General features: G+C 54.5%; 2 protein-coding genes across 4 annotated transcripts in view; both read left to right on the forward strand.

Annotated features, from left to right (window-relative positions):
* Nucleotides 1-6,931, forward strand: part of SLC33A2 (solute carrier family 33 member 2) — a 44,945-nt gene extending 38,014 nt beyond the window's left edge. Inside the window, exons 6-8 of the mRNA XM_078599783.1 lie at nt 189-292; nt 2,367-2,476; nt 5,958-6,931. Coding sequence (XP_078455909.1) covers nt 189-292; nt 2,367-2,476; nt 5,958-6,131 — 388 coding nt within the window. The 3' untranslated portion in view covers nt 6,132-6,931. The remainder of the gene's footprint in view (nt 1-188; nt 293-2,366; nt 2,477-5,957) is intronic.
* A 1,046-nt stretch (nt 6,932-7,977) lies between these two features.
* On the forward strand, nt 7,978-23,836 carry CERS2 (ceramide synthase 2). Of its 3 annotated transcripts, none has more exons than XM_078599784.1 (11): nt 7,978-8,241; nt 11,390-11,569; nt 15,918-16,035; nt 16,618-16,736; nt 17,268-17,325; nt 17,531-17,581; nt 18,173-18,265; nt 18,584-18,712; nt 18,890-18,996; nt 19,904-20,060; nt 20,516-23,836. In XM_078599784.1, exons 2-11 carry the CDS (start codon nt 11,397-11,399, stop codon nt 20,666-20,668), a joined length of 1,158 nt encoding a protein of 385 aa, XP_078455910.1. In that variant the 5' UTR covers nt 7,978-8,241; nt 11,390-11,396; the 3' UTR covers nt 20,669-23,836. The 3 variants fall into 3 exon arrangements, with proteins under 3 accessions (XP_078455910.1, XP_078455913.1, XP_078455912.1); XM_078599787.1 differs by having other exon boundaries at nt 7,996-8,077; XM_078599786.1 differs by lacking the exon at nt 7,978-8,241 and adding an exon at nt 8,796-9,041.
* The last annotated feature ends 191 nt before the right edge of the window (nt 23,837-24,027 follow it).

Below are 24,027 nucleotides of genomic sequence, written 5' to 3' on the forward strand. Positions count from 1 at the left end.
CCGGTCCTGGGACCTCCCCTAGTTTCACTCAGCCTTAACCACTCGGGAGACAAGGGCAGCCAGGCGTGGGTGCTGGCCACGCACCCCCTCGTGTGCCGTGCCATCCTTCACAGGTGCCCGCTAACAGCGCTTGCCCCACGGGGGGGGGGGGGGGCACCTTTGCCGTTGTTTTGTGCGCGTGTGTGCAGCACGTGGGGGCTCCTGCGGGCTGCCCTGGCTGCTCGCCTCGTGCCTCTGCTCACGCAGACGTTACTGCTGAGCCTACAGCCCACGGGGGGGCCACTCGTCAAAGGTGGCCACCTCCCTCACCCCACTCCCCCACCCCACTCCCCCACCTCCCATCTCCCCCCGCGACGAAGTGGCAGTGACGTCACCATAGCGATTGTGCCAGGCTAGGTGCACCTTGTGGCCAAAGTGAAGTTGCAAAGGCTCGCTGACAGGGGGTCACAAGACCGACTGAGATGATTCACCACCTGTGCTCCTCACCGTGCCAACTCGCTGCTCTTTACTTCCCGTCGCTCCGCTCTTTGTCGTTGTGAGCGTCGCTCCTCTGCCCTCCGCTCTTGCCGGAGGGCGATGGCCTCCAGCTGCTCAGTAGTGTCCTTCACGAGCCTCCCCCCTTCATTCCCCAAGTTTTATAATAATAATAATAATGACATTTTTTTTGCTTTTCATCAAGGATCTCAAAGCGCTGTACAGGACACAGCAGCCGACACTCGGCATCAAAATAATGTTATAAATACATTTAAAAAATAATTTAGTAAATTAACAAAAATTGTACGTTCCTATTAGACAACAATAGAGAGCTTACTTGCATATCTGTACCTAACTCTTTTTTTCTGGCGCCTGGGTTTTTTTCCGATTTGCCGGTGTTTCGTAAACGACCATTAAACACCTCGTTTGTTAGTTGTGCAATATTCCTCGAGGACCATGCACTCCTTCTCTGCCGTATTCGCGTGGTAGCCGCTTGTTTTTGTTGCTGCTGTGCTCACGCACCACGGAGCTGCACGTGTACAATAGCCGGCCAACTGACTCAACGACACCATTCGTAGTCTTTGGTTCTTTCGGTAAAGTCACATAGGTGTAAAATAAAATAATTAAATCACGACGTTTCGATTGCAGCACACGCAACACAAGCAATCGAAACGTCGTGAGTTAATTTATTTTATTTTATACCTACGTGACTTTACCGAAAGAACCAGAGTATGGATCCCTGCAGTCACGAAAACTTCAAATCTAGATTGGCACCATCCGTGTCACAAATCACATCAAAATCCTTCATTGAGGCCGATCTTGACACGGCTGGTACCAGTCATCAGCCTCACGGCCCCCTCCCTCTTCTATCCCCCTGCCTCCACCCACCATGTTCACAACATCGAGAGACAATTCACGTCCACATATCTGTCCCTTCACATAAAAAAGGAAAAATTAAAGTATATATAGTTTTTACAGATTCCATCAGCCACACGGCCTTCCTTCTGGGAGTGCATAGTCCCAGCAGCACGAGTTCAAGACTGAGCTAAGCTCTCGACCGGTTTCGACATCCAGCGTCTCAGTGTCGTAAACCTGCCTCACACTGAGTTAACAGGAGCTTGCGCCCTTTGACCTTTAATCGGCTGTCCTGGAAAACAATAGCGGTGGCGGTGGGCGACGTCTCGGTGATGTTGAGACACGACACGCGTCTGTATGTCTTTGTATGTTGAACTTCTTCCGCACCGGTGCATAGCCAACCGTGATCTGCAGCTAACACATTCCAGTGGCTTCCTAATATCGGAAGAACGTTCCAGACAGCCACAGAAGCACATCCGAAAGCGTGCAATGCAGTGGCCATCTTCGTTCGATGGCCAGCCAAAAGCGTCTGCAAGGATGACCGGAGTTTGCATGATGGTTTATGATCCTTGACGAGATCAGCAAGGTATTGGGGTCAATTTCTGGCAAGCGCTTTGTGTGTGATGAGTACGACCTTGTAATGTACACGACCATACTTCACCTTGCCAGTCAGAGTGAGTTGGTGAAGGCAGGGGAGCATAGACGTGGGTGTATAGTATAGTATAATCGATTTTTTCTACAACTGGCCTCTGATACTCTCCACACGTGATACATTCAAACATTGTACAAATATAACTTAATTTATGCAACCAGGAAAGCCTCCTGAAGCCTCACGACTGTTTTAAGAGGTTACCGCATTGACAGGTTTGGCCGGTTCCCTCTTGGTGAATGTGGGGGGGGGGGGACACCCAATCTTCCATGCACACGAGGGGGGTAACGCTCAAAAGTCCCTACAGATGGGTTCGGGAACCCATCCTTGCTGCCACTGCCATCTCGTGGCGAGGGTCAAGCTGGCGTCGTGGTGTTGCGTTGTGCAGGCCTCGCCGTGATCTGCATTCTGCTGCAGCACCTGCTCGGAGGCCTTGTCACGACGCTCACCTTCTCGCTCATGATGCGCTGTTCGCAGAGGGCGCCTCCTCACCTGCAGGTGAGCGGCGTGGCGAGCGAGGGTACAGCCGGCGCAGAGCTCACCGGGGGCCTGCGGATGGAACAGGTCCAGGCCCCAGGCCACGAAGAGAACTGGGAAATTGAACCAGGAGGGTCCAATTTTCCAGTTCCGCCACCGGGTCTCAACGTAAAGTCCGTGAGCCCCTACGTCAGTCTGTGGGTCTCTATGTGAGTCCGTGGGCCTCTGTGAGAGTCAGTGTCTCAATGTGTCTCCATGTCCCTTTGGGTGTTTGTGTCTATATGCAAGTCTGTGGAGCTCCATGTAGGTCTGTGCGTCTCTGTGAAGGGACGGATGTCGACAGTGGCATAGCTATCGGGTGTGCAGGCCGTGCACACTTGGAGGGGCTCAGACAGCTGGACTGAAATGACGGGACCCCTCCCCCCCCCCACTTAATTCCTTGCACCACAGCCCATCCTAACCTAGCCGCCATGTCCCTCCGTCACGATACAATGAATTGTCACACTTCACCTTGAATGCACCCCGATTTCGTCACACCTCGGAAGCTGTGCAGGGTTGAGTCCGGATAGTGCTTGTATGGGCGACCGGTTAGTGCTTGTAACGTTCTGAGCTGCCCATCGGATTCCTCCAGCATAAATAGATATTCTGATTCCGACAGCCACCACCAACGTGGTCACTTAAGCTGCTGCGGGTCTATGATGTGATCAGCAGAGGGCAAAGTGTGGGCCCCAGACCCCAGTGATCCGTGACGGTCCTTCAAGTTGATCCAGAAATAATGACAATACCTTTTGTTTCGGACATTAATTCATATTATACTTATATTTAATAAAAAAAATTAAGTTAGGTAAATTAGCCTGATTAAACTACCCGAAACATAAAATCTAAATGTCCCCCCCCCCCCTAAAAAACCTTATGGCTGCGTGAAAAAATATTAAATGTTCCAGTAATATGAATCATTTTCAGTTATTCATATATAGAGAGACGAGTGAATGTGTTTTGTTACCAGGGGTTGGGAGCTGTGTGGTCCGCGGAAATATTAGCATCGGCCGAGTGGTCTGCGGGCAAAAAAAGTTTGAGAAACACTGCTCTGTACATCTCCGCTCCCCGCCGTCACAAACTCGTACGGCGGAGTGTGGTCAGATAACCCCCCACGACCCACACAGCACGGCGAGGCCCTCGTCCAGCAGTGGATTGTCTAAAGCAGGGCTCCCCAACCCACGGGCCGCTTACCGGTACCGGTCCGCGGCCTGTTAAGAACCGGGCCGCACAGCAGCAGGAGGTGAGCGATGAGTCCGCGCGTGGCCCGCCCCCATTATTTTATTGACCACTTCCATCCGCGCCTCTTTCCCGCACTGCGCACTTGTCTCAGTCACGGTGTTGGTATGCCCACAAGCTGCTAAACCCCGAGCTAAAGTGAGTAAAAAACAAACGTCGCTGGAGAGCTTCTTTGAAAAGGGGGAAAGACCCAATGATGACCCCCCCCCGTCCGTGAAAAATTGTCTTCCACGATACCGGTCCCAGGTGCCAGAAAGGTTGGGGGCCGCTGCTCTAAAGGGCTGTGCACGCACAATGCGTGCACACTGTTCCAGCTACGCACGGAACGAGCTAAACCCGTACAAAGGTGACAGAAACAAACAAAACACGAACGATGCAAATGAGACGTTCATATAACCAGGCCAAACAAACCTTGAATTAAACCGCGAACCACCACCCCCCAAAAAAGCCTCGTGGCTGTGAGAGCGACGGTGTGGGGGGCAGCCGTGGGAATGTCACGGAGTAAGTGGGCCCCACGGGCAGCGTGACCTCATCCACCGGCCACGCCTGGCCGTGGTGGTGGTGGTGGCGGCCTGCGGGGGTCTTGAGACAGTGCACTTTCCGTGTGAGGTGGGGGGGAGCTGGGAGTGGGGGTGGGTAGTGAGACAACAAGTTTGTGACATTTCACAAGAAATTCGGACCAAAGTTATAGACCCGGTCATACAAGTTCTCGGGCTGGGTGCTTTCGCGCTTGGCTTCTCGCCAGGTATTTTCCGGGTCGCTGTGTCGACTCGAGTGGGTGGTACACGACAGTCGTGGTAGCCACAGCCCACAGCGAGGGCTATGTTGGATGTGGTGTGCCGGGTATGGACATACTTTCCCCGATCACTCATTTGACAATTTCCCCATTTGCAGGAACGCGAAAGAAAATCTAATGGCACGTTTGCCCACGGTATTACTTGACTTAATTGGCTGGTTGTGGGTTGTAGTTCCATTTTTACATCATACCTACACGGTAGAACCCTAAAACAACTCATTATGAATCATGTTCTTACTATTACGTGCATCCGCCTCGACTTGAAAGCACAGTAGAGCATATACCCGTGTTTAAACATCTCAATATGAGCCGTGTCCTTTCTCAAAGACATCCGCAATCATAGCCATCCTTATTTAATGGGTTCGATTGAGGTGCACACTCAACTTGGAGGCAACACTATTTATTAACAACGTAACAGACAACTCGAACACTATATATAAGGTGGTGACCACCGTTGCTTATGTAACTAACACTCAGGGGGATACTATAACGTGACCAGGGCAGGTGAACAGGCTGCCTGGTCACGGACGAGGATCGGAGACTCGAGGACCGCTCTCTCTTCACGCCCCTCTTATACCTGCTGCGGCGTGGCCGGCTCCGCCCTCGGCCACGCCCCCCTTCCCGATCCTTCGGGAAGGTCCGGGCCCCTTACCACGTGACCACCAAGCTCCCCCCTGGGGCCCCTGGCCCCCCTTCGTCCGGTCACGTGCCCTATCGGGTTCACGCAGAGTGTCACGGCCTGACGTGACCTCAGTGACACCCCACCTACAGTACCTGTACAGTCCCAACATAGTAGTGACGTCATGTCACTACACCTGTACAGTCCCAACACAGTAGTGACGTCATATGTCACCACACTTACATTCAGCTGTCACTCAAGAACCTTGCAATGGAAACTCCCGATTAAATCCAGTCGCCACTATTTTTGTCCTGTACACTATTTAAGCATGGTGGTGTGACTAATTTATCCAACCGTTTCACGCATCCACCTTCAACCTCAGTGCCCTGCGAGTCACATATGCGACGTTGTACTAACTGGCCACATGCCACCTCCCCAAGACTTCGGTTCTTTGCGGAGAGGCCGTGTGGGGTCGGCTGGAGGTCACGGGCTGGGTGACTAATAGTGTTTTATGAGGACGCTGGAAGGAACCCGTACCAACAATAACAGCAAATGGTTTATAGCTCTCCGCCAATAGACTGGCGGATGAGGGCCTCCCCATGCAGTGCCGGTCATGTGAGTTTGTTTAACTGTGCTACACCATGCTGGTCAGTGCGGGTTGGTGAAGGGGGTATGGGACCCCAGCACCGTCAAAGAGGGGGGGGGGGCTGTATCGACACACAATGTGGAGCGGACAGCACTGCCTTCTGTATGTCCATCCCACCCTCCTCATTACCCGCCCCCCAACCCCGCACCGCCTCTCCCTGACGCAGGCGACGCACTACAGCTTCCTGGCGCTGCTGGAGATCCTGGGGAAGCTGTCGCTGGGCACGGTCTCGGGCCTGCTGCTGGACTCGCTCGGGCTGGGCCCGGCCTTCTCCCTCTTCCTGGCCCTCTCGTCGCTCGCGTTCGCGTACACGTGGTGCTCCGCGCCCCCCCCGCACTGACCCAGCCAGGGCCATGCTACAAGTCTAAGGGCCATGCTATAAGTCTAAGGGTCAATTGCTTTACATGGCCAATAAAAGTGATTTTGAAAAAATTATCTCGCAAAGTTTAAAATATCGCATGATAACATCAGTCACGTAATGGTATGGGTACTGCTAAAGTTGTATCCACCTCGGATAAATTGAAAGACTGATTTTGGCACCATGAAACCACAAACATAATTCAGAACCTGGCACCACAACATTCAGTGTCGCTTTCGCTGTGGTTGGGGCAACCAGTCTTCTTCTTCTTTCGTATGTCTGATGTAGATGCAGAGAAACAACTACAATTTCAAACTCAGGTGGCCAAACCAGATATCCGCGTCAGGAGCAGGGGAGTGTAACGCTTCGATGTCTCCTTCGTATTTGTGGATCTGGCATTGCGTCATTATATATTGTATGGTCTCTTCTGGATGACCACAGTCACAACTTGTCAAGTATGTACACCTCGGGTTTACTGGTGACCCGGATAATATTCAGTGAGATATTAAGCCCTGGTGGCCACGGGAGGCTGTGAGGTGTGTTTTTGTGTCCCAATGGGGCCCATTATCGGCCAAAGTGGATTTCAGACAAGGACGACGCTTCGTATTTATGTTGAACTTCTTACGCACCGTACGTAGACAGCCGTGCTAATCGGAGGTGCGTGGTAATCGGAGTGCCCAGTGACTGCTATCAACACTCGACTGATGTTCGCCGTTTTTTTTTAGAGCTTTCAAGGACCACGCAATTAACAAACCCTTCAATTAAACCCTTCGGCAAACGGACAGCGGCTTGATGAGTGTTGTGAGGGTTGTGAGTCAACACTGCAGCATGACGACAATTTACCCACAGAGCATCACGGCCAATGCCGTTGATGACCCAACACCTCGCCACCAGTTTTTTCAAATATGTCCCACGATTAGCTTATTGGGCAACAGTTTAACACGAAGGCTTTCGCGACCAATATTATCTATAATGCAGGTTTTTTTTGGAGTTAGATCGCGTAAATTTAAACACAACCTTTATTATTGGGCCACAGAAAACCCCATCAATAAACACAGTATGTACTGTTAGATAAACATTAAAAGTAAATATAATTACACGAGCCTTTTGCCCGTCCAGGGACGGATGTATTTAATTAAATCTGAAACTTGCAAGCGAAAGGCAGACCGTAACGTGATATTCATTGCATTAATTCGTGTGCAATTAGTAAGGGCGCGGTGACACAGACTTATTTCATTTAAAGGTTATAATCCCTTGTTCATCATGACGTCCTTTTTACCTTGATGTCTCAACAACAGCGTCACGGAGACCACGTGACGTGAGGGTTCTGCCTTTGTAGTGAGGGTTGTGAGTTGACGCCGAGGAGGGGGAAGGCGCCTCGCCCCCCCCCATGTGGAGTGACGTCACCCGCTAATTATTATTAATGGAGTGAGTGTCCATTTGGAGGACGTCACCTTGTAATGATTATTAATGAGGGGGGCTATTCGATGTTTAGTGACGTCACCTGCTCGATTATTAATGAGGGGGGCTGGCCGACGTGGAGTGACGTCACGCGCGGGACACAGACATTCTTGGCTCAGTAAATGCTCGGGTTGGCCCGGACTCCCGCGATTACGTCATCGATACGTTGACGTCATCGCGTAGCCCTTCCCGCCAAACGCAATTGCGTCACACACCTCCGCTCAACGCGATTGCGTCATTGTGATCAGCATCGCGTGACTGCGTCACCGCGCCCCGTCGGTGATGTCATCCCGCAAAGGGGGGTGCGGTGTTGGGGGGTCACTCCCTGCTTGCCGCGGCGTTCAATAACCCGCGGCCCCCCCCCCCGCACTAATTGTGCGTGATGACGTCGGCACGCGCGACGCAGTGACGAAAGCCATCGTGCGCGGTGACGTCGGCAGGGCGGGGCGCCTCGCCGAACGCAACAGGTAAAGGAGGAGCGAGGAGGCCCCGCGCGGCCACCCGAAGTTTCTTTTTGTTCCGCGAGGGAAGACGCTCGCTCGTCGTGTCCCGCCCTCGCCAGCTTCTTCCTTCTCCCCGAGCGACATTCCCCGGCCGCCGCTGTCGCCGCCGTCGCCGCCGCCGTCGCGAGGTGAGGGCCGCTCGCTTCGGAGAGGCCTTTGGGCCGAGAGATATTTATTTGGGGGGGTTTTGAAAAGTTTCCTCCGCTTTGAGGCGAGTCCGGGAAACAAGTGAGGCGGGTACAGTGCGGGGCTGCAGGCCCCAGCGGATTCCCCAGCGCGGATGCGCGCGGCGCGGGGCCCGGCGCCTCCTGATTGGCGGAGAGCGCGCGCGAGGCGACCGGGCCCGCCCGCCTGATTGGCCGAGGGCGCGCGCTCTGTGCTCGCGGGGCCCCCCCTCCACCCCGCGCGCGCGCGAGCGCAGTGGGGAATTGAGAGCGAGGGGCGGTGGAGGTTGTGTGGAGGGGGGCGAGCCTGGGGGCTCGTGTCCAGATTCACCTGGGGCTTATGCCCCGCCTCTCCTCCAACGTAGGCCCCACCCCCAACGTAGGCCCCACCCCCAACCTAGGCCCCCCCCTCACCTTGGCTGGGCCCTAACCACCACCCCTCCCCCCACCACTCCGCGCTCTTCCTCCCCACCTGGGCAGGGCCCCGCCCCTCGTCCCCTTCACCTGGGCCCCTTGTCCTCCACACCCCGGCTGGGCCCACCCTTGGGACGAGGCGTTCACCCCCCGACGCTGCTGGGATCGCAGGACGCCCGAGTTCGCCAAAGTTACCTCCGAATCCACGCTCTTCCTGAGCTTTGTCGAGCACGCGTGCTCAGGCCCGTGGAGAACCCCCACCTACCTCCCCACCTACCCACCTTGCCTTGATTACTCCGGCGAGGAGGGACGGAGAGAGAGCGGCGAGGCAGAGGGATCAGCGCTCGCAGGTGCGTGGCTGTGAAACTTGGTGGTGGTGGTGGCGGAGGGTTTCCTTGGGGGGGGGTGGGTCTCTGTTGGGCACCTGAGGGTCCCATGGCATCTCTGATTGTCCCCGAGGGTGTCTATGAGTTCCTCAGAGTCTATTGGGGTCTCTACGAGTCTCGTGACATTTTAGAGGTTCCATTGGGTTATCTGGGATTTTAGGGTTCTTAAGTTTCCTTTGGTTACTTGTCAGCTGTAAGACTAATGGATTATTGGGGTTTGTTGGAGATCTTTGTGGTCTCCCTTTGGTCTTTATGGGTTATGTGTTGTCTATATGGCGTATCTATACGCTTTTTATGGTTATCTATGGGTTATTCTGGGTCTATATGGGGTTTCTGTCGTCTCTAGGAGTTATTTGGAGTCTCTTAAAGGTGTTTTGGTGGCTCTGAGTTATCTTGAGTTTCTAGACCTTTCCAGTAGTCTGAGTTCTTATGGCTTCATAGTTTTCTTTGGGCATTTGAGGGGTCTGTAAATATCCCTTGATGGACTTGGTGTGAGTTGGGGTGCCAAGGGGTCCCTTTGAGTCGTATTTAAATCCACTGTTAGTGTTAGCGTTTCTTGATTTTTGGGTCCTCTCTGGTTTTCTTCGTGTGGGCCTGGGTGCACGTGGTGATGCTGAGAGAGGGATGGAGGTTGGGGGATATGAGGGAAGGGGGTCTGGCTTCAGGCGCCACTGGTTCCATCCCCGCACTGTCAGTCGTCATCTCCATTGAGCTCAGAGCGGCAGCGGAACGGCCGCCAAGTTCCCGGCTGCTCAGTTGCCACCGCCACCCTTGCCGTGACCTGACCCCGCTGGTCCATAGCGGTCGTACGTCGGCGTGGTGCTTCTGTGGTGAGGTGTGTACAGAGAGCAGGTAATGAGTGGAAACCGCCGGAGCGTGGCACTCGTTGGTGGACGTTTGGGTGCATTTGGGACGGGTAGGAGACGCTACGTAATTAACTCTCTTTGTAGTTTGTAAACCTCATCCATTCCACCGCTCCGCACGCACGGACGGAGGAACGCGTTTGAGCCACGGTCTCACGGCACGACGATGATGGTGATGATGATGCATGTGCTTAATATGCACTCGCACGCACACGCATGCCATTACACAGCCACCCACACACATTGTTAGGTAAACACACACAACTAGTAATGACAGTGACTTGATTATTCATGCACCTGCACGCAGAGTCTAGAAACCCATACACATGCAACTCTTACACACAGGTACCTACACACCCACTCATACTCTCATAATAACATCTTACACATCCACTAAAACACACGCCCTATACTCTACACTCAAATAAACCACAAATATTCACCGAATAGCCTATTATAGACTGTTAGGGAAAGTACTGTTAGCGAGCACCTATTTCTTGGCAGAATTGCACACTCGGTGAGTGGCCAATACCATGGCCAGGCGTTTTGTCTCCCAAGTGCTGATGTTTACACACCGCACCTAGCACTCATTTGAGGCTGAGTCAACCTAGGGGAGGCCAGAGGCTGGCTCAGGAAATTGTCACTGGTGTTGGCCACAAGCGGGAATCGAACTCGGGTTCCCAGGTTTGTAGTGCGGTGCGCTAACCACTGCTCCACCAATCTATACATAAACAACAACGTAAACACTCGCGCACACACGTATATACCTACACACACACCTACACACACACGTTGCTCTCTCTACACACACACTGAAAAACACGTCTACGAACACCCTACATGTGCTCAAAATCTAACACGCAATTATTTCCCTCCACACAAAGACTAAGTTTAACACGTCGGCTTTCGCGACCAATATCATCCATAATATAGGTTTTTTTGGGTTAGATTGCGGAAATATAAATGTGTCATTAATCCCGCCACTACCCGACACAGCCAATTAGAAGGGTTTGTCACGTAAGCAGAACGTGCGAATTCCTTATTAGTACAGCACACCGGTGTGTTGGAGAGACAATTCACAACATTTACCCCCGTGTAGCCTGTAGCAGACTGTTGGGGCAAGTGCTGTTCGTGAGCACCTATGAGGTGCCGGAACGGCACTCGAGGGGGTGAGTGGCCAACACCACGCCTGGCCGCCTTTCCTAAGTAGCGATGTTTGCACACCACACCAGGTACTCATTTGAGGAAGCCCAGGACCGGTTCAGATAATTGTTACTGGTGTCCACCGGGAGCAGGAATTGAACTCTGGTCACCGGGTTCGTAGCGCCACTGCTCCCCACTCGCACACACACTCGCACCCTCTGCCCTACACAGACACGCGCACGTGTTACCGGGTTCCGAGCCGACGGGCACTTGACGCTACCCGCGCCGCGTGACCTGTGCCCGCAGCATAGCCATGGCACAGCTGCTCCTGGACGTGTTCTGGTACCAGCGGCTGTGGCTGCCACCAAACCTGACGTGGGCTGACCTGGAGGACTCTCCGGGCACCGTGCAGCCGCGCCCCTCCGACCTGTGGCTCACGCTCCCCGTCGCCCTGCTCTTCATCGGCGTGCGACTGCTCTTCGAGAGGTCAGCCGAAACCGCGGGATGCCCGCGCCCCGCGGGTCAGCAGGCCGCACGGAGCCGCAGCCCAGTGGTTGCGCACGCTCCGCTTGGGGCAGAGGTTCGTGGTTGGACCCTGGCAGGCAGCCCTGTTTAATACTGCAGGCGTATCAACCGTAAGATGCCGCTACGCTCAATCCGCTTCGCAATGGGCCTTTTAAAAGAGTATAGGGCGTTGTGTGCCGTCGTCATGGTTCAAATCAGAATGAACTCTCTACATACTCAATTACGATTACACACCACAACGTCGACCCCTGCTGAAAAACGACTGCAGACCACCAAACATCGCACCTTCCTTCGTGGGCGCATTGTGCTATAATAATGGTGCCAACACCAAATAATTTGATTTTGATGTTAATGTCAAGCACACAGTAGCCACACGGTAGGTAGGTCATCCGATTTGTCACCATGTGGGTCAGAGCCACTCGCTGTGCCAGTCTCGCTGACCCAAGTCACCTGGGCACCCTGCAAATGGCGTTTATGTGGGTGCTGGGCTGTGCTTGGGTACTGTTTGCTAACCAGTCCCTTCACTGCCTGGTGAGTCAGAGACCTCTATCAAGGTGTGTTTGCACACACTTACCGTGAAAACAAATCCTTGGGAGGCAACAGGTTGAGATTTGAAAAATTTCCAAGTCCACGGGATCTGGGTAGCGGCGAGATGACCGCACACCAAGTGGGCTGGTGAAGCTGTCTGTGTGGATATGTTTAAGCGTCGTCTCACTGTGTGTGGTGGGGCTTCTCCAGCTGCTCTGGTTTCCTGCCTCGCGTAAAACAACCCTGAGCATGGAATTGGCCAAACATCCATGTGCAGCATGGGGAGCCTACTGAAAACGAGTTGAATTACAAGCTCAATATTAGTTTGTTTGACCAGGTGAGAGCAGGATGTAGTCTCATTTGTGAGAGCGACTGATCCGGGTTACCAAAACGACAAACGTGATTGCGTAAATATAAGGTACAGCGATGAAGCAAAAACGGCCAACTAGAGATGGATTTTTAGCTGTTGGGTTTTATTTCATCGGCGTCCTGTGACTTGTATGGAAGTTATAAAGAACAGATCTTAGTGTATATCGTGGTTACGTAGGTCGCGATACAAACAGCGTGTACCGGTACTCTTTACAGGTTACAGTCATAGGGAAACTGGTCTTAAACGTAACCAAAAAAAAATAGAAAGTGTGACTACATTGTTTTAGGAACAAAAAATTATCTAAGCAATAAATGACTGCAAATAAATTAGAGCAAAAAGCGAGTGTGTCACAGATCATATTCTTGTAAATATTACATAATATATTAATTCAAAGGAATTGTCGGTGGTTGTGCGATCATTGTGCTCGTCTGTGACGGCGCAGCTTTGCCTGGTGACCTCCCAGCCCCGTTGGCGGTGACCTCTCTCCTGGCTCCATGTGTACTCTACAGGGGCATATTTGATATTTGATAACGGTTGCTAGGCTGGGTATTTTATTGAGGGAGCAGCAGCAGCAGCGGTCACAGGTCATGGCGAGTGTGAGTGGGTGAGTGCATGTGTGCGAGATGTGGGGGAGCGGTGGTGTAGCGGTTAGCGCGCTGAGCTACAAACCCAGCCACCCGAATTCGATTCCTGCTCACGGCCGACAACGGTGACGATTATCTGAACCGGTCCTGGGCCTCTCCCTAGGTCGGCTCAGTCTCAAATGAGTACCTGGTGTGGTGTGTAAACATCTCCACTGGGGAGACAAAGGCAGTCGAGCGTGGTGCTGGCCACCCACCCCTCGTGTACCATTCTGGCCTTCATAGGTCCTCGCTAAGAGCACTTGACCCAACAGTCTGTATAAGGCTATACGGGGGCTCTTTGTCTTTTTGTGTGAGATGGGAGCGGAAGTGCAGCGGCTACCACGGCATGCTACTAACCCAGCGACCTGAGTTGGATTCCCACTCATGGCCACCAACACCAGTGACGATTATCTGAACCAGTCCTGGGCCTCCCCCAGGTCCACTCGGCATCTAATGAGCACCTGGTGCGATGTGTAAACATCGTCATGCGGGAGACAAATGTGTCCGGGCGCGGTTCTGGCCTCCCACCCCCTTCGTGTGCCTTTCCGACCTTCACAGATGCGCTAACAGCCCTTGCCCCAAATGTCTGAGGCTATACAGGGGCTCTTTATCTTTGTGCTAGTGTGCGAGCTCGCGCATCCTTGCCGAGAGACCGACGGAGCACACGTGCCATGGCCGTGCGTTAGCGGCAGAGTCCCTGTCGCGGCGACGCCCGCTCTGTGCAAAGTCTGATCGTGGGACCTTTGAGCTGGGGATTGATCGCGTTGTGTCCCGCTGTGTAAACAAACCCTGGGGGCTGGTGGGCAGGTGGGCGGGTGGGAGGGTGGGGCGTGTGCACCGCCGCTCCGTGTGGGGACACCATGGAGACCGGCTCGCCTCCCGGGGCGGTGCCCTGTTTGTGTCGGTGACGGCAGTTTGGCATTGACTGACGAGAATGTGCCGGCGCGTGCCCCGTGGGGTGGCGGCCATTGTCCTATCCCCGCTTCTCGTCGGAGATTTGGTTCTCCGATTGCGCCATCGCTGCCGGAGAGCGTTTCCGTTCAGCCTCGTCACCGGCACGACCCTGCGTTAAAGAGAAGATGACGTTGCAGAACTATTTCTGAATTCACGTTAGAAGAGAAGGGCCCCACCCCTCCCCTGCTTTATCCACATTCGGGTCACAGCTCTGATACATCCTGCAAAGAGCGTTCGGCTTGAGTTAATAGCGCAGAAGTTTGTAAAGTCCCGGAGTTGGAATAATTTGACGGTTTAATTGTTGAACCAGCCAGATCACTACGCTTGAGTACCCAATTTCAATCGAGGGTAGATGAAACATTTTAACATGAGGTTATCAATTCGGCGGGTGAAGCTCTGACCCGTGCCCACCATCCGCGCCGTTTCTGCTTCATTTTGGGTTTTTGAGAACACAATGGCAGAGGAAGATTAGAAACGCCGCTGCACATTGACACGCTCCCAGTCCAGTCGCTCTGCTGCTGCTGACGAGGCAGATCTCCTTTCATCACGGCGCCTCTGGCATCGCAGTGAAGAGAGCCTTCAGAACCTCCCAGAGTTTGGGTTAAAGCTCCGTGGCCGGCTTTGGGAATCGAGCGCCGGCTTCCAAGGTACCGGCATTCAGCCTTGAGACTCGATGCAGAGCGACCTGCGATGGTGCAAACGTCCCTAACCGAGTGCTTAATCGCTGACCTCAACGCAGAACTCCGCGGTCGCAATTGAACCGCACGCGGTGGTCCGTGCCGCGTCACGACATCGCGCGGCAGACGCGGACGTCTGCACCGATGACAATTTTGGCGAGCCCCACACCGCGACCCATATCGTCCCGCCACTGCACGCCACTTCCATCATATGAGTCTGTGGGTCTCTGAGTCAGTCTATAGCTCAAATCACGGTCTACATAGTAGCGTCACTGCACACTTCCATCATGAGTTTGTGGGTCCCCATGTGAGTCTTGGGTCTCTAAGTCCATCTATAGCTCGAAACATGGAACAAATAGTAATGCTGCTGCGTGCTTCGATCACTCACCGGAAGTATTTCAGAAATCACCACATTAATCTCCCTGTGAGTCTACAAGTGGCTGGGTGTATGCGAGACTTATTTATTTCCGTGATAAATTCACCGGGCGACTCCTGCAGCTCACCGACTGGCTCACTCACCAGCCGCAACACAAGCCCGGAAACACTGCTGATCAGCTCTGCATGGGGCGTGAGAACAAGAAGAGTTGTCATTTGAAGTTAATTCCTCCGCAGGACACCCGGGAGACACCATCCGGCCCTGCCACAACTCAAGCCAGAGGCCGCAATACTGTTTAGGGGGTTCGGGGTGGGAAATGGAATTTATTCCACAGAGTGCAGGGGGCTCACTCGCTGGCCCGGCTTGCCCAGCTTGTTGCACCGCACAGCCTACAAAAGAACCATTCATGTGTGCCACAGAATCCTGTCGTGTTTTGGTAGAACTGAAACCTCGCGTGAGAGAGAGTCCTCTGCATTCTCTCTCCAAGTGGAAGTGACTAGCTGAACCCGCACTGCACACACACGCACACGCACACACACGGGGAGATTCTGAATCGGTTCCCTGCGAGTCCATTTCAATGTTGGTCCCTTACCGGATTCTCATCCATCATGCCATGAGATGAAGAATCTATCCAGACGTCAGCGCTGGGAAGACATCGGGCTGAACCTGCGTGTAACCATGTGTGTTTTCTTATAGGTGTGTGTAACCGTGTCTAACTGCGTGTCTAACTGCGTGTCGGGTCGCCAGGTAACCGTGTGCGCATGGAACCGTGTGTGAGCAGGTGGGTGGCCACGCCGCTGGCACGACGCATGGGCGTGGTGGAGACGGTGCGGAGGGAGGTGCCGCCCAACGCCGTGCTGGAGAAAGTCTACCGCTCCCGCACCAAGCGGCCCACACAGGTAGCGTCCCGCCTGGCCCGCCATCCTCTCTAGGTCTGCTCGGCCAGAGATTGATGCCATTTTCATTATACGGGTTTAACTGTTACTTATGAGATATACATAAAAAGTATAACTTATTTGCAATTCTACATAAATAAAGAAAGTCTCAAATTTAAGTGGGGGGGAGAAAAGAGAGCGAGGACGACTCAGGAGGACCCACAGACGAGTGAGATCGGCAGGAAGCAGCCGTGCGGTGAAGAGCCGGTGCCTACAATTGCCCAAGCTCGGCGGTCTCCTATATATTAAGATGTTTCCAGCCATTTAATGAGCGCTTGCTACGTGCGGGAGGAAAACCGGAGCACCCGACAAAACCCACATGCACGTGTGAGGGGGGCGCACCCCACTCCATCTTGTACAGATGGAACAGATGGGAGTCTACGTTTGCCGTACCGCCATTTCCTGGCGAGCCGGGGTTACGGCTCCTCATCGCGATGCGACCCGTGCACGCTGGGGCCGTCGTGCCGTCAGCTAGAAACTCGTCGCCATCGTTTACCCTCCGCCGCCACCGCTGCGGTGTCCCCCGGCTGTGGCGTCTCACCGCAGGCCGAGCTGGAGCGGCTGGTGAAGCAGTCCGACTGGACGCAGCGCCAGGTGGAGCGCTGGTTCCGGCGCCGGCGAAACCAGGACCGCGCTGGAATCATGAAGAAGTTCTGCGAGGCGAGGTGCGGCGAAACGGGGGGTGGGGGCGGTGGGGGGGGGGCCCTCTTGTCGCCGGCGACGGCTGTCCGGTCGGTTGTGCCGAGGAAGTAATGATTCGTCGGTCGATAGCGGTGCTCGTGACGCACGTGCGTTGAGTGCACGCGCAACGATTCGTTGTTTAGAATGACGAGATAGAAATTTGCTTCTGTCTAAATGGCGAGGCGGCACAAATGAGTAGCGTTGCGGCCTCTGTTTGTCGGACCGCACGTGAGAGCGAGCGTTGGACAGTGGATAACGAGAGCGACCAGGAAGAGAAATTGATTCGTTCTACCTCCCACCCCTCCTCTCGCTCATCTCTTCCACTTCCCCTTCCTGCTGTGTCCTCCGGGCGTCACCTCGCCTCGCCGTCTCCCTGTCTCTCTCTCCCTCTCCCCGTACCCTCCATGTCTTCCCCTCTCCCCGTACCCCCCCATGTGTTTTCCTTTCCTCTCCTCGTACCCCCCCACATCTTCCCCTTTCCCCGTACGCCCCATGCATTCCCGTCTCGCTCGCAGCTGGAGGTTTGTGTTTTACATCGTGGCGTTCTGCATGGGCATGGCCGTCATCGTCGACGTACGTACGAAGCGCGCACCCAGCTCTCTTCACTCGCGACGCAGTCGGTTTGCTTGACTGTTCACGCTGAGTGATCCTGGTGACCCGGTTCACTCTCATCCTGGTCTATCGAGTTCTGCCCTGGATAAACAAACAAACTTGAAACTTGAGCGCTTTCTTACTTTGATTTTCTCACGCTCAATTTCTGATGTTTTTGTTTTTGTAGAAACCTTGGTTTTGGGAACAAAGGGAATGCTGGGTCGGATACCCAAAGCAGGTAACGCACACAGGTCTACCACACCAAACACACCATGCCATATGATGGCTCATGTTGCAACACAGTACAGGATACACCACGCAGGAATTGAGCAGACAGCTCCCGGCACACACACGGCGGTGTAACGCGGCGCGGAGCACAACTTGTGGATCACCGTGTGTTCACATGTCGTGTTGGGAGTGGTCTGGGCCTCCCCAAGGTCGACTCGGCCTCAAACGAGTAACTGGTGCAGCGTGTAATCATTGCCTCGAGGGAGACAAAGGCGGCCAGGTGTGCTGTGTTGGCCTTCATAAGGTGTTCACTTTCAGCACTTGCCCCAACAGTCTCTTTAGACTCTGTAGGGGATCTTTTTTTTTATTTTGGCGGGGAGTGGTAGTGCAGTGGTTAGTGCACTGCAGTACGGACGTGGCGACCCGCGTTTGATTCCTGCTCACAACCGATAACAGTAGTGAGACAAAGGCGGTCGGTGGCATTGTCCACTCACGCCCCCGTGTGCTGTACTGACCTTGATAGGTGCTCGCCAACAGCACTTGCCCCAACAGTCTGTTAAAGGCTTTACGGTGGATCTTGGTCTTTGTGCGTGCGTCGCAGGCCCTGCTGCCCTCGCAGTACTGGTACTACACCATCGAGCTCGGCTTCTACTTGTCGCTGCTCTTCAGCGTCGCGTTCGACGTCCGACGGAAAGTGAGTGGAGATGCGAGTACACGGGGCGCTCGCGCACGGGACGTGAGGACAGGCCACGTGGTCACAGCGTGGGAAGCGTCTGATGTGAAGATGGACAAAAGAGTCGAGCGACAAACAGCACGATAAGATTTATTGGGTTGAGCGAGGTTCTTATAAGAGCTTTGGAAGAGAGATGATGATGGGAGGGAATTCCCAAGTGACGTCTCCTTGTGAATGTGTCCATGTGAGTTTGTGTATACTGTTTGTATCCGCACGTCTGCGCGTCCCCCCGCATATCCTCACGTGTCCCCTTGCCTGTCCCCCCGCGTGTCCGTGCAGGATTTTAAGGAGCAGATAATTCACCATGTCGCCACCATCGTGCTCATCAGCTTCTCGTACTTCGCCAATTACATCCGGGCGGGCACCCTCGTCATGGCCGTGCACGACTCCTCCGACTACTTCCTAGAGGTGACGCTTCCGTGCATGCGAGTGTTTACGTGTGTATGCGTGCGTGAGCGGACTCGGTCAACGCGATGAATGATTTCAGGTGGAGGTGGGAATTGAGGGAGTGAGCGATGCCCCTGCTGTGAGCGATGCCCCCCCCCCCCTGCCGTGCATGATGCCCCCCTGCCGTGTGTTCCGCAGTCGGCCAAGATGTTCAACTACGCCAGGTGGCAGCGCACGTGCGACTCCCTCTTCGTCGTCTTCACCGTCATCTTCCTCGTCACGCGCCTCGTCATCTTCCCCTTCTGGTGCGGGCGTTGCGCTCGCTCACGCACACCCTCCACACGGGCTCACTTGCTTTGTGTGGTCGTAAGCTTATCGATGCACACTTGCATGTCCACACACAGGCTCCCAAAGCGACATGATTATTTACTGGCATGCTCACACAGCCTTTCATTGCAAGTCACACGCACGCTCATTCACACGCGTTCACGTACGCACTCGCAAATACTCACACACCCACATGCTCACCATTCACCCACATGCTCACCATTTACCCACATGCGCGCTCACATCTGCACTCACTCACGCAGCCTTGCTCATGCCCTGAATGGCCACTTAAATTCCCAGCCAATCATGTTCAGCTCCTCTCTTCAGGCCCCAACTTTGTCTCCTTCTCCACTCCACCCCCCTACCCCTTTTGCCATGACCCTCCCTAGCAATCGCTCACCAGAAAAGGGCTCGCTCATCCCGAGGCCTCGTATTGGGAGCCGTTTAGCCGCCGTTACTCCGAGCGTTGTTACGCGTTTGTGTCGATGTGCCCCAGTTGCGTTTGGTGCTGGCCACCCCTTCCCCTCGTGTGCCATGCCAGTCTTCATAGGTGCTAACAGCACTTGTATCAACAGTCTATTAAAGGCTACATGGGGGATCTTTGTCTACACGGGCACCGCAGTGGCGAGATGTTAACTACCTCGCCTCGTATGCAGGTTGTGGGTTTGATCCCGACACTGACGCCTGTATATTTGGGGGTTTGCGTGTCTCTCTCCCCGTGGTCATGTGTTTTGAGTATTTGGCTGCTATAAAGTTCCACGTCAAAAGCTGCCTCGTTGCGCTAGCATTCACGGCCAGTGGGCCTTACCTAGTAAAATTAAAAGTCTCGTTTAGTTTGTGTTGTCGTTCGTGGCGGTGATGTCTGCGGTGTCACCCCTGGTGCAGGATCATCCACTGCACAGCGGTCACGTCCCTCGAGTTCTACCCCGCGTTCTTCGGCTACTACTTCTTCAACGCCATGCTCATGGTGCTGCAGCTGCTGCACATCTTCTGGGCCTACCTCATCGTGCGCATGCTCTACCGGTTCATCTTCGTCGGACAGGTCGGTCCCTCCACCCCGCCGTTGGCCGGGGAAGGGCGGGGGGGTTATTGAGTACATGAATGGGCAACAGAGATAATGGTTCAATGGGTGGGTGGGTGAGTGACTGAGCAGGTGACTGAACAGGTGGAAAAGTGGGCAGGTCAGAGAGCAGGTGAGTGTGAATGGGTGGGGGTGGGTAAGTGGATGCATGAGTGGATTGGTGGGTGAGTGAATGGATGCGTGAATGAGTGAGCGCGTGGTTTGGCGGGCGGGGGATCAGGGAGGAAAGCGAGTAGTGGATGATAGAGTTCATGAGTGGATGAGTGAATGGGTGAGTGCATGCGGGTGAGCAAGTGGACAGGTGAGAGGAAAGTGAGTGGATTGAGTGGGTGGGTGTACGAGTGAATGGATGGGCAAGTGGAGGAGTGTGCGAGCATTGGCGAGAACTGGAGAGGTTTCCCCCCTCGCTGTCACAGCTCGACAAGGACGAGCGGAGCGACGTGGACGAGAGCGACGGCTCGGAGGAGGAGTCCAGCACGGATTGCGCAATGGGCTCGAACGGCGCCATGAGGAACGGGCACGCGGGCGTGTGCGGTGGAGACAAGCGCGCCACCGCCAAGGCGCAGTAGCCACCGCCACGGCGGGCCACGGGCAAATCCACGCCTGCGCCCGCCATTCCTGGGGTAACCGAGGACCAAGCCGATCGGACCGCGGCAGCCAGCCTCACTCCCGTGGACAGCAGCCAATCAAGCCGACAGCACTCGACCGCGTGACCAACGACACCAGTCAATCGGCCAATAGCAGTAGGCGGCCGTGACCTTCAAAACCAGCCAATCAAGAGGCGGCATCCGACCGTGAGGCCGTCGTCCAGTCGGCCTGACGGCGGTCCCTGGTTGGGCGGCTCCCCAGGGACGGCGGTGAACGCGCTCCTCTCACTGCGCGCCGCTCTCCACCGCTGATGATGCTGTTGATGCCACCAAGACGCGGACGGTCCAACAATGAGTTAATTTCGCACTAAAGTGACTTGTTTATTTTAATCAAAAGTGATGATAAGTAGCGATGATTTGGTTTTCCTTGTTGGTGTTACGCCAAACGAATATTAACGCACTGCGTTATTTTAAAGCCGTTAGCGTTAATCACACTTGTTTATTTTCCGTTGTTATATATATTTTTATCGTTATTATTCGAGCAGCGTAACACTGCCAAGGTGCAGGACCTAAACTCTTAAGATTTGCGTCACTGCAGCCGCGCGCACGAGGGACCCTGTCGCGAGCGACCCTGTCGGGCGGCTCTCTGGCGTCTCCCTCGAGTAGCGAGACGCTGCATGCCCTGCGCCCCGCGTCGTCCCTGCCCGGCGCGGCGCTGACGGCAAGCCCGCTAGCCGAGCGGGGCGCGTTCATCCGAGGGGATGCTGCTGCAGCACATCTCCTTTACTTTCCTCCCACGCGCGCACGCACTAGGCTCCTTCCATACCTTCCTGCTTGCCGCCCTCTCCCCTCCTGCGCTGCCCTCCGTGGAGCTCGGCCTGGAGCCTTGGGCATTCGTTCGCAGGCGGCGCGACCGCAGGGGAAGGCGGTTGGCGATTCGTGCCATTTTTTTTTTAAATGTACGCCGATGACGCCTTCGTCGATACGTGGCCTCGGCAAGTGGCACGTGGTATTTCTCGCCAGCCTCCGTTGGAATCGGTTGCCCGCGTTAAAGATTTCCGCCAGTGCCGCTGCTGTGACATCGTATTTTGACCCCCTCCCCCGTAGAATTATTTATCCCGGGGGTTAGAATTCTACAGATTATCTAAATACCTCCCTCTTCCTGTGGTTAACACCCTCTCCACAACCCCATGCCAGTCTGGGTCGTTCTTTTTCAGATCCGTACCTGCCATGGGAGTGGCTCTCCTCCTTAGTCATGCACCTTGACACAGACAACGCCACTTGGGGCAGCGCGTGAACCATGGGCAGGTGCTTCGACACGAACCCTGGGGTAGTCTCACTGCAGGCTGGGGTGGTGGGGTTGGGGGTCCTATTACTCTAACAGTATTTGCACCCTGGCCGTCCAGAGATGTCGTGTTCTGGTCATTTTCTACGGGTGGAGTCGTATTGCTGTAAGGGCTTGTTTTTTGGGGGTTCAATGACCGTGCTTGCTATTCTGAGAGTCAAAAGTGTTTTCCTGCTCAAATGAGCATTGCGTTACTGGTCCTCATCTCATGCTTGCAGTCGTGACCAAGTGGTGGAAATTCTGTATTCCTATGGCGGGGCGTGTCTGCCGCCCATCGGACAGCCACTGTTAATTTCCCCACAATATGGTATTCATTTTATTGATCCCAGAGGGATGACGATGGGCCGAGTCAACCCCCAACTGGAAGTTGAACTCGCAACCTTCTGAATGCCACCGAGGTTCCGAACTATGGGGTCGACATTGCTATCTCGCACCGGCAACTAAAATACGGTGCACAAGTGTCGTTGTGTGTGTGTGGGGCACCGGTGGGGGGAGCGTTGGCCACTGTGCTGGGTCTGTGAGGGACCAAGTCCCAATCCCTCTGTCCGTGTTTGAGCGGCGTCCGTGTTGGGCCAAGCCTGGCGTTCGCACTTTGTGATGGTGCTCGTGTGTGGGACGCACGCCGACTCGAACGCACTCATTCACGTTCACTCAAACTCGTATGGACTCACTCAGACTCTCACGCGGTCACATGTTCACTCACGCGTGCACACACTCATGGTTCACTCACACGTGCGCACGGACTTGCACACACTCACACACACCCATCTGGACTCCCGTTGACACTGCTACAAACTGACACGGGCACTCCTGCCAACACTGCTACTGGCACACACATACGCTCCTGTACACAGCCAGCTGACACTCGCATGCACATTGACTTATACGCATACAAACACACCAATTCATCGAGCGCGGCAGCTAATTCATGAGGAGGCCGAGCCTCTAACTTTGCCCTCACGGGGCTGAGCCGGGTCATGAATATGACCGTACTTTTGACCCTGTGCCTCTTAACCCCAACCTCTTGAACCCGGACCCGGCTCTGTAATGAACGAGGCAGAGACGCCCCTCCTCTGGATTGAGATGCGAGTCCCATGGCTGAAACGCACACCCAGCGATTGCAAGAGGGATTGGTAGAGCGGTGGTCCGGAGACCCGAAGCGAGGGGGGATGTCTGTCCCTGGCGTTTGCCCCCCAGTCTGTCTCCTCGTGTGGCCAGTCCCACTGGGGCGGTGGCGGTGTTTCATGTTTATAGGAGGAGGCGTCACCCCCCCACTTCCCCCGACAGTGACGAGCGAGGTGAAAGTGGAGAGATCCCAGGTGGTGCTGGTGGGAGCATGGACGTGAAGCACGCTGGCCAATCGGAGCATCGTCCGAGCTCGAACCCACCTGACCTTGCCAACAAAACGGACCAAGCTCTGTCTAAAAATAAACCAACTATCACTCTTAACCATAACCCTACCCTAGCCTTGCCCAGAATTGCCGTAGCCCTACCCGCAAACCACAAACAAACTTTGCCAAATCCGCAGTTCTATCCATAACCGACAATCACCAACCGTACCCAAACCTTAATCATGGAAGAGCCATCAGTAGCCACGGACCCCAGGCCTCCACTTCCTCTCCCGCTCGCCTCTGCTGCTCACTGCTGGCCGAGCCGGCGTCGCCCCTCGTGGGTACGATTTTAAAAGCGTCGCTCTAGATGTGTTCACCTTTTTCCAATATCACTTAATATGAACTTGCAATTGTATTTAATTTAAGCTTTTTTTTGTACATTTGCCTTCTAGAATAAAGAAATTATGTGCCACGGCGGTGCGGTCAGGGTTGTGCTTCTATGCCAGCGAGTCGCCTGTTGTGCTCTCTGCCTTGGTTCCTCCTCGCCTCTCCGGTGTTCCTGTTTGTGTCACAGCGCCACGAACTCGGTCTTGCCTCACTGTGCCTCGTGTATTCGTGTTCGTTTGTCTTCATGTGCCACTGTCCGTCTCCAATGTCTTACGACT

This window comes from Lampetra planeri, chromosome 13, assembly GCF_965212315.1.
Source record: "Lampetra planeri chromosome 13, kcLamPlan1.2.h2, whole genome shotgun sequence".
Classification (NCBI taxonomy): Eukaryota; Metazoa; Chordata; class Hyperoartia; order Petromyzontiformes; family Petromyzontidae; genus Lampetra; species Lampetra planeri.

What these genes read in the sequence shown, in the direction of transcription:
- CERS2 (XM_078599784.1), top strand. Translation starts at nt 11,397, where the DNA reads ATGGCACAGCTGCTCCTGGACGTGTTCTGGTACCAGCGGCTGTGGCTG. An exon ending in GTGCGACTGCTCTTCGAGAG is followed by an intron (nt 11,570 to 15,917) that starts GTCAGCCGAAAC and finishes GTGTGTGAGCAG; the next exon opens with GTGGGTGGCCACGCCGCTGG. An exon ending in GCACCAAGCGGCCCACACAG is followed by an intron (nt 16,036 to 16,617) that starts GTAGCGTCCCGC and finishes GTCTCACCGCAG; the next exon opens with GCCGAGCTGGAGCGGCTGGT.